Below are 10,557 nucleotides of genomic sequence, written 5' to 3' on the forward strand. Positions count from 1 at the left end.
TGAAATCTTGTGATCCACCTTTATATACAGATTATGCGAAACACTAAAACTATGAACTCACCAACCTTTGTGTTGACACTTGTTAGCATGTTTATTCTCAGGTTCCCTAGAAGTCTTATGCTGTTTGCTTATACGTTATACAAGCTATGTGCATGGAGTCATACATGCTTTATTCGAGAAAACTTTGCATTCACAAAATCACCATGTATCTTATTTTGACTGCATTGTCAACGGATGAAGTATTGTAAACTATTATTTACGGTGATTGTCTATATGTAGAAATCATCAGATGTCAAAGACCTTGGAATTACATATTCATTTATGGTGTGCCTTTTCAAAAGAATGCAATGTTTATAAAACGTATCATATAGAGGTCAAAACCTCACTATGAAATCGATGAATGATGTATTCGTCCAAAGGGATTTGGACGGGTCATCACAAACATACTCTTGAAAGTTTGGATATGGATGAACTTTATATTATATCAAGAAACCGAAAGATCAACTTTACCAATCGCCATTATTTCAAGGTTGATATCTTTACTACAGTGATGGATAGGCAAATTCAAGAGTTTGATGATCGTTTTAGTGAGATAAGTACCGAATTGCTTTCTAATATGTCCGCTTTGACCCCACGTGATTCGTTTTCTTTGTTTGATAAACAAAAGTTGATAAATTTGAGTAAGATGTATCCATTTGACTTTACTCGACTTGAGACTGAACTTGACATCTATTATGACATTATTCGGCATGATGTGAAATTTACTAGCTTGAATGGGATCGCTGACCTATCGAGATTAATGGTGGAAACTGGAAAACATATTTCATGTCGTTATGTTTATCAATTGCTAAAGCTGGCTTTAGTTTTGCCTGTTGCAACTGCAACTGTTGGAAGATGTTTTTCTGCAATGAAGCTTGTGAAATCCGAATTACGAAATCGAATGGGTGATGGTTTTTTAAACGACTGTCTAATTGGTGTCATTGAAAAAGAAGTACTTCTAATATAAAATATGAAGTCGTAATGAAACGCTTTCAAAGAATGGAAGATCGTATAGGACAACTGAACTAGCTAGGAGTCTACTTATTTTCTTTTGTAATGAAACACTATCGGTAATATTGTTATTTTGATCCTTCCTACTCGCTTTGCGATCTATATTTATATTTCGTCCTCGGCATCTGTTTTGTGGTAATAAACTTTGTAAATTTCCTTAGTTATATTGTTAATTGTTATAAATTAGTAGTTTATAACTACTTGTAATACCTATTTTGAAGAAATATGAAAGAAGAAAGAAGATACTAGATTTTTATTCAAGAATGGTGTACATACGGATTACAATCGATAACATACTTATAGTACAATAATTCACTGTGCAGTTAGGTGGAACAGCAATATCCGTGATCCACCAAATATATTGATTCAACAAATTTTACTTTATCAAAAGTGTCGGCCACTACACTATGGCACTTGACTTATAACACTCCCCCTTGGACGGCAATTTTGTTTCACTAGAGATCAACTACAAGTTACTGCCTCGTTAAAAACCTTGCTAAAGAAAAACCCAGTGGGATAAAAACTTTAGCCAAGGGAAAAAGAGTGCAGCATAGAGTTAACTCCCCCTCAAGTAGATATCGCTGAGTCGTCACATCTTTTGATCTCATTTTAATCTGGTTGTCTTTTATAAGATCTTGAGTATATGAGAAGAATCTAGGAGGTATGTGTTTTGTTCAGTCACTTTTGATATATCCTTCTTTCATCTGTGTTATGCAAGCTGCATTATCTTCATAGATAGTTGTTGAACTTTTATCGCGTTCTAGTCCACAAGAATCAATAATGAGTTGTGTCATTGATCTTAACCAAAAACATTCCCGAGTGGCTTCATGTAATGCAATCACTTCGGCATAATTTGATAATGTTGCAACAAGTGTTTGTTTTTGAGAACGCCATGATTTTGTGGTACCTCCATTTAGGAATACATATCGAGTTTGAGATTTATCTTTATGAGGATTTGATGAATGACCTGCATATACATAATCAACCAAATCTTGTTTTGAAGCGTTAGAATAAAATAATTTTAAATCGGCAGTTCCTCAAGGTATCAAAATATGTGTTTGATCTCGTTCCATTGTCATTTGGTAGAAGTTGAGCTGAATCTTGCCAACAAATTAACTGCAAGAGAAATGTCAGGTCTTGTACAATTTATAAGATACATAAGAACCTCAATTGCACTAAAATATGGAACTTCCGATCTATTAAGATTTTCATGATCTTCGCAGGGATGAAATAGATCAGTGTCAATATTGAGTGATCTAACAACAATGAGTTTGTCTTTAAAAAAAATGTTTTAAAATCTTTTCGGTATAAGTTGTTTGATGTACAAGTAAACCATTAGGCATATGCTCAATTTGCAATCCAAGGTAATACTTGGTTTTTTCAAGATCTTTCATTTCAAAATAATTCTTTAGAAGTTGAATGATTTCATAGATCTCTTTATTTGTTCATATGATGTTAAGAACATTGACATAAATAACTACGATATATATCCGATCATTGTTTTTCATAATAAAAACACATGTGCAAATAAGTTTACATGTATACACTTTTCTTATCAAGTAATCACTTAATCAGTTATAGCACATACGTCCCGATTGTATAGACCCATATAAAAATCTTTGTGATTTAATAGAATACATTCCCTTGGGTTTTGCATTAGATGCTTATGATACCTTAAACCCTTCAGGTATATTCATGCATATCACTATCAAGTGATCCATACAGATAAGTAGTTACAACATCCATGAGATGCATTTAAGTAACTACCAGGTTGATTAAGTATATAATAAGTAATTGTATCCATTACAGGAGGATAAGTTTTCCTCATAATTCATTTCCGGTCTTTGTGGGAAATCTTGAGTTACAAGTCTAGTTTTGCCTTGTAACTTCATTTGCACATTTCTTTTTCGGATAAAAATTCATTTGTATCTCATACGTTTCACATCTTTAAAAGTGATAACGATTGATCCGAAATTTTTTCTTTTATTGAGCGATTCTAATTCAGCTCATATTGCTCATTTCCATTGAGCTCAATCATGTCTATTTTGATATTCAATGACAGATTTTGGTTCTAGATCATCATCTTTATTCATGATGTCATTGTAATATTATATGAAAATATCTCATCAAGATTTTTTATTTCATTTCGGTTCCATAATATTGCATAATTTATCGCAATTTATGTATTTACATTTATCAATATCCTCTGCAGAAGGAATATTGATTTGTGGTTCTTCTTGAACACTTTCTTTTACCTCATTATCAGCTGATTTTATTTTTCGAGGATTTTTTATCTTCGGAACCAATTGATCTTCCACGTTTGATGCGTGGCAAAGACTCAACAGTGACATTATTGCCAGCTTTTGGAATTTCAGTTCTAGCTGGAGTATTTACTGCTGGTATATATGATTTAGTCACTCTTTTTTATATCTGCAAATGCATCAGGTAATTGATTTACAAGTTCTTGCATATGCATTATTTTTGAACTTTCATTTCGCATTCTTTTGTGCGAGGATAAGATACCTTAATTGATGTTCATACCATGAAATATCAAAATGGTCCACATGATGGATGAATTGGTCCATATATATCCTTTTCACCATATGCGTTTTTTAATCATATGTGCTGCGCTTTTCATCATATGCACTTTTCATCATATGCGCTTTTAATCATATGCGCTGCGCTTTTCATCATATGCGCTTTTCATCATATGCGCTTTTAATCATATGCGCTGCGCTTTTCATCATATGAGCTTTTCATCATATGCGCTTTTAATCATATGCGCTGCGCTTTTCATCATATGCGCTTTTCATCATATGCGCTTTTAATCATATGCGCTGCGCTTTTCATCATATGCGCTGCGCTTTTCATCATATGCGCTTTTCATCATATGCGCTTTTAATCATATGTCCAAAATAAACAGAACTTTCAGTCTGTAATAAATATATAAGCCTCGAAGTACTAAACACCACGCTACTAGCTCTTCCGTCTAGTGAACATTCTGGGTGGGGGTGTTAAACTCGGTAGCTACCTTTAGGATTCGCGTCAATTAGGCGTGCACTAATTCTCAAAATTAGTGATCTTCCCTAATTCTTAGGTTACCAAACAATAATAATCAGGGGGAAAATATTCATATCAATTGTGGCAATTATCACGTCCACATATGTAAGACCCAAATATTTATCTTGCATACTCGTGTACTTATAACATTCGAGATTGGGTTTCGCGGATTATTTATATAAAGTTTAAAATGCAAAAGAATCTGTTTCAGTTAGGTCGCGCGCCGCGCGGGGATTCGGCGCGCCGCGCCGTTTGCTGCTGACAGAATCCCTTGTTTTTAATTGGTTTAAATGAAGGGCAAATGGGTAATTTCACTTGAGGCCGGATTTGTGTGCCATATTAGCTACTTTGGATCAGTTTTGGATCATTTCACATCCATTCATCATCTTCATCCATTCTTAGAGAGAGAGAGAGAGGTCTAGAGAGAGATTTGAGGTTTTGGTGAAGAAGAAGCTCGAATCGTTCAAAGTCTCGGGTTTTAAAGTTGTTCCTTTCGTTCCTAGCTACGTTGTGGTGGTATTGGTAAGCTCAAACTCCGAATTTCATTTATTTGATTTGATATTCAAGTTAGGGTTTTGAGTTAAATTGTTGTGTAACCCTTTTAGGTGATGAAATGGGTTTATGGTGACTAGTTATTCTTGTCACTTGGCGGGTTTTGGGTTGGATGACGATTTGGCCTTGATTAGGCTTTGGTTTGGAGTTTAATCACTAGGTATAGTGATTATGGAAGTGTTGAAACCCATTTAGGGTATTTGGTTGACTAATTGTGACTTTGGGTCAAATTAGGGTTTGGTGGTGATTATGACCCATTTGGTGACTTAATGAGGTTTATGAACTTAAAATGGATTAAGTTGGAATATTAAACCGAGTTAAATGTGTTTTGGTGTCAAAATTGGTAGAGAATGAGATTTTGACCTTTATGGGTCAAAATTAGGGTTTAAGTGTCAAAATGGGTATGACACGTGTTTGGCACTTGTGTCCGGGTTTAATTGGCTTATTAGGACCATTCTCACTTGTGTTAGTGATTTTTGGTTAGTTCGGGCACGGTTTGTGCTTGGAAGTGCAATTGGGTCGAAATTGCACTAAGTGTCGAATTGGGTTGGTTTGTAAATCCATCCTAATTGTATTGTTGTAATTGTGATAATGGAATAGGTATTTTCCATTGGCGAGTTGCGGATTACTTGAAAGCATTCTTCAAGACTTCAAGGTGAGTGATATTATCCTATGTACATATGTATGTGTAGGATGGGTGCGGGTCGGGTGAAGTGATTCTCGGCTATAGAGCTCACTTCACATGTAGGTGGACTTGATGGACTTTTGTATAAGTCCAATTGGCACGGTTGTGCGTTTTGGTTGACCATCTATGGCGAAGTATACGTTCGTGTGTACATTATCACACGTGATTGTGATTTGGATGTTGTGGCCCCGATGTGGTGGATTTTATAATCCCGTGACCGTGGGTTTGAGTTGGAGAAGTGAATCGCGTGTGGTTTCGGATTCACGATGACGCGTGTGGTTTCGGTCATCTTATCAAATGAATCTCGTGTAGTTCGGATTCATGGTGACTCGTGTAGTTCGGTCATCTTATTGAGGTAGTAATCTCGTGTGGTTTCGGATTACTAAGGCTCGTGTAGTTCGGCCAACCTCGATGTTGTGAAGATAGTAATCTCGTGTGGTTCGGATTACTAAGGCTCGTGTAGTTCGGCCAATCTTCATTGTGATATTTGGTTCTCGGTATGGGGTTAAGGTGTTAACCTTGTTCGTTTATATTGTTATATATATTAATGTATTGTTGTGTTGTAGCTAACCCTCCGGGTGTAGCCATTTGGAGATGTTCACTTTGTCGTTGGTGGACTCATATTTGTTGTTGTACCTTTAGCTTGATGCTTAGAGATTGTACGGTATGCTTAGTGTAGTTGCTTTATATTTGGATGCTACGGTATGCGGTATTTGTTTGTGTGGCGTATTCATTTTATACATATATATGTATGTAGTATATTATCATTCACTAAGCGTTAGCTTACCCTCTCGTTGTTGACTCTTTTTATAGATTGCATGCGGATGGTGGCTCGGGTAAGCGCGGGGATTAGAGGACTTGCATAGTTTGCGTAGAAGGCGTGCTTTTGGATTTGTTAGGATTGGGTAGTGTATCCCCAATCGCCATGCTCGGCTTTGTTTTGTATTAAGAGTTTTATGGTCTAAAATTGTATTTTTATACTTAAAGGGTAATTTGGGCACGTGTGGGCCCCACTTTGTAAAACTCGCTCAAACCTTAGTTATGTGCTAGTTTTACATATATTAATGTACGGTTAAAAGCGTTTTGGCTAAATGTGTCGGGAACTAGTCAAACATTTTCGTTAAATTGACTTCCGGGGACAGCGGGCTGTCCAGGTGATTTGGCGCGCCGCGCGCCCACCTGGCGCGCCGCGCGGATGAACTGCACCAGAAAATTTTTTTTTTATGTTGTAAAAATTAACGGGGTTTTGACGTGGTTTGGTTTGGGTTGTTACAAGTGGTATCAGAGCATGGTCTAAGGGATTTAGGTGACTTGAGATAGGTGCCTAGACTTAGACTTTTGTGTGTGCTTAATTGTTGCGGGACTTGTAGGATTACGGGTCGGAATGGGTCTAGTTAGTGCCTTGTTTATAGGTTGACTAACATTTATATTAGTAATGCGGATATTATTAATATGCTATTGTTCTGTGATAATAATTCTCGCGTGTGTTTGTACCGCGTAGAATTTTGGTTGTGTTTGTGTATATCATCGAGCGAGACGGTCGTTGTACTAACGAGTCGATGCGGCATGTGTGCGTAATAAGAACTTGCAAACCTTATTACGGGTGCAAATCGTGTCTAACAAGTGATGTACGATGAGTGTTTAGCAAGATGGGTCGGGGTTGTGCGTGTTTACTTATACGTTCGTGATCTAATCGTTTTGCATTCCTTAGAATGGCGACGGGAAGTGGGATCGAAACGAACGACGCGGAGTTTAACGCTAGGGTTGCGGCCGCCGTTGCGGAGCAAATGAGTGCGTTGGAAGAAAGAATGGAAAGGAAGTATTCCGAACTTCAAAGTAGTAGTGAAACGGAGCGTTATCTTAAAAGCTTCATGAGGACTAAACCCCCGATGTACGACGGAAAACCGGATCCTTTGGTAAGCACAACTTGGATTTCGGATGTCGAAGGGTGTTTTCGTACTATCGATTGCCCTCCCGAGAGGAAGACGAGACTCGCTACGAGTTTGTTGCGTGGTAGGGCAAGGGATTGGTTGGATGGTAAGATTGATCTTGTCGGTGGCGAGACGTTTATGGCCTTATCGTGGGACGAGTTTAAGGAGGAATTCTTTGAGGAGTTCCGGACTTCGGCCGATTTGTGGGAATTGCGTAATGAGTTGCGAAATTTGCGACAAGGATCTATGGAATTGAGTACTCTTAAGGCGACCTTTATGGCAAAGGCTCGTTTTTGTCCGGAGTATTTGGGGAATGATCGTTTGTTGATGGGGGATTTCTATCGGACCTTGAATGATGACTTGAAAAGTAAGATTAGTCGGGGTCAAGCGAAATCGTTTTCGGAATTATTCGACTTGGCTAGAGGTTTCGAGTCGTGTTCACGATCGAAGAGGGGTGAATCTTCAAGTGAGAGAAGAGTTGTTTCTTATGGTGCTCCGAGTAAGAGGACTAAGGGTCCGAGTGTGAGCACGGGTGGTACGCGAACGGGTATATCGGATTCTAGTGCGGCTAGATGTTACAATTGTGGCGTAAGGGGTCACAAGTCTTGGGAATGTTCGGTACCAAAGGGTGGTAGTATGGTGTGCTTCAATTGCCAAAAGGAAGGACATCGTAAGTCGAAATGTCCCAAGTTAGCGGGGACGGGTGCGGCGAGGAGACGTTAAGGTACGTTTCATTTTAATAAATAGGTCTTTTGATTATTTAAAAAATGCCGGTTGAGTTTGAGTTGTATGCCTTTGTTGTGCATGTTATGCTATGGGTGACGTTCCTAATGGAAGTACCCTAAGGTGATGTTTGATTGTCGGGCGAAGGGCGTAAGACTTGGTGCAACCAAGCATTCCTTAGTATTGGGGTATGTTTCTACCAAGCCACGGAAATGGTTTTGGTGTTCGATTGTTAAGTGCGTGTTCGCTTGTGTGTTGAAGTTGATGAACCACGAGGTTCGTCGGGTGATTGGAACCTTTGAGATCGAGTGTTTAAAATCTCGATGTGTGTTGGTAATGGAGTCTTTATGACGCGACATTCGGTGCCTCTTTTATACCTACTAGCGTGGTGTCGACTCCGATTGTGTTGTAGTTACATTGTACTTAGGGTACCGGGAGGAACCCTTAAGTACACGAGTGACTCGGTGAAGTTGACAACTATAGTAATTGGATGATTGCGAGGGTGTAGTTTGTGTAATGCGTGGTACACTTTTCGTTCGAAATGTTTAAGGATTGTTTGAAATCCTTCGTATGCTCAAGGTTGGAGCAAGATGTGGTAATGGGTCGTGTGTACCCAATCGTTGGTAAAGTCTACCTTTGGTAGCATTGTACGGTTGTACGAGTGTGATATAGGAACGTGGTTCCAAGTGGGGGAGTCGCATTTCCGCACGAGGAAGTTTTAGTGTGATATTTCGGATGATGTTTTTGGTAGATCCGGAAATTTCGTCGAGACCTAGTTTTGGTCAACTTGTGGTAGAGTACAATTTTGGTTAAATTGTACTTATGATATTGGATTGGAATTACCACTGAGGCGGTAATGTGGTAAATCTCGTTGAGAGATAATGGACGTGTTTGGTGAGCAAGGTGAAATCCTTCGGGTAAGGGAGGTGTGTGTCGGATTCTCTTTTGGGGAATCATTGTTTGGTACCTATGTTTGATATAGGTGGTTCTTGCTCGATTGTGGGGATGGTTAGTGTTATCCGTTAGGATTCACTATAGTGTAGCAGGGCGCGATGTTGCACTACTCGTTGTTTGAGGCCGAAAGTGCGTATGTGATAGATGAAGCATGACTTTCGGAGTCCGCTGACTTCATCATGGGATTGTGATTAATGAAGCATGATCTTCGGGTCCGCTGACTTCATTATGGTATGGTTGATTGATGAAGCATGATCTTTAGGGTCCGCTGACTTCATCATGGGAGTACGTAATTGGTGGAGCATGACTTTCGGGGTCCGCTGACTTCATCATGAGCGTGGTGTTATATCGGTGAAGCATGATCTTCGGGTCCGCTGACTTCATCCGGTGTTGAGATTGGTGAAGCATGATCTTCGGGTCCGCTGACTTCATCATGGTTGTGAATCGCGTGTGTTTTCGGATTCACGATGACGCGTGTAGTTTCGGTCATCTTATCGAATGAATCTCGTGTAGTTCGGATTCATGGTGACTCGTGTAGTTCGGTCATCTTATTGAGGTAGTAATCTCGTGTGGTTTCGGATTACTAAGGCTCGTGTAGTTCGGCCAACCTCGATGTTGTGGAAGTGAATCTCGTGTAGTTCGGATTCACAAATGACTCGTGTGGTTTCGGTCATTGTATTGAGGAGTGAGTCTCGTGTAGTTCGGATTCACAAATGACTCGTGTAGTTCGGTCATTCCTCCGGGATAGTGACTCTCGTGTAGTTCGGATTCACTATGGCGCGTGTAGTTCGGCCATTCCCGATTGTTGTTGTGTTGAAGGTAGTGAGTCGCGTGTAGTTCGGATTCACTAAGGCGCGTGTGTTTTCGGCCAGCCTTCGTGTGTTGTGTGATCCATTGGTTGTTTGATACACCGATGGTGGGGTCGTAAGGACCGTGTTGTTTGATCTATCGGTTGTTTGATACACCGATGGTGGGGTCGTGAGGACCATGTTGTGTGATTAGTGATGCGATAGCCGTGTTTCGCTCACAAGTTGTTACGGGTGTGACGAAAGTCGATTTTGTACACCTTGGTTTAGCGTTGCCATCATCGTTTTGGACGCTATCGGTTTTAGCCGTTTGTTATGATGTTACGGTAGTTGCGCTTTGGTCGTATTGGCAACTACAAGGGATGTTAGTGGTTGGTGTTGTCCGTAAGGATTTCGTTTGGTTCGGTCTTCATCGTTTCGGGTTGTTGACCTTAGGTTGAGACTTGGTTACTTTTAGCGTTGTACTCGGTAATAGTACGCTGAGGGATTGATATCTCGGTATGAGATTGGTTGAGTTTTCCCGATGTTAGGGAATGAGCATGGTTTTAGTGCTTGGATGGTGATTTGAATAAATCGCGGGTGACGATTTAGTTGTGGAAGGCGATTCGTTGGGAAGGAATTGCTTAGGAAAGTCGGATTGGGACTTATGTCGAGGACCGTAGGGTGAGGTCCACTTGGTTAAGTGATGAGGATCACGAGGACGTGATCGAGTTTAAGTGGGGAAGAGTTGTAAGACCCAAATATTTATCTTGCATACTCGTGTACTTATAACATTCGAGATTGGGTTTCGCGGATT

General features: G+C 39.6%; 1 protein-coding gene across 1 annotated transcript; it reads left to right on the forward strand.

The window, feature by feature from the left end:
* The first annotated feature begins 463 nt into the window (after positions 1–463).
* On the forward strand, positions 464–1,006 carry LOC139889488 (uncharacterized). Its single transcript, XM_071872436.1, has one exon. It carries the CDS (start codon positions 464–466, stop codon positions 1,004–1,006), a length of 543 nt encoding a protein of 180 aa, XP_071728537.1.
* Positions 1,007–10,557: the final 9,551 nt, after the last annotated feature.

The sequence above is a fragment of the Rutidosis leptorrhynchoides genome, chromosome 2 (assembly GCF_046630445.1).
Source record: "Rutidosis leptorrhynchoides isolate AG116_Rl617_1_P2 chromosome 2, CSIRO_AGI_Rlap_v1, whole genome shotgun sequence".
NCBI lineage: Eukaryota > Viridiplantae > Streptophyta > Magnoliopsida > Asterales > Asteraceae > Rutidosis > Rutidosis leptorrhynchoides.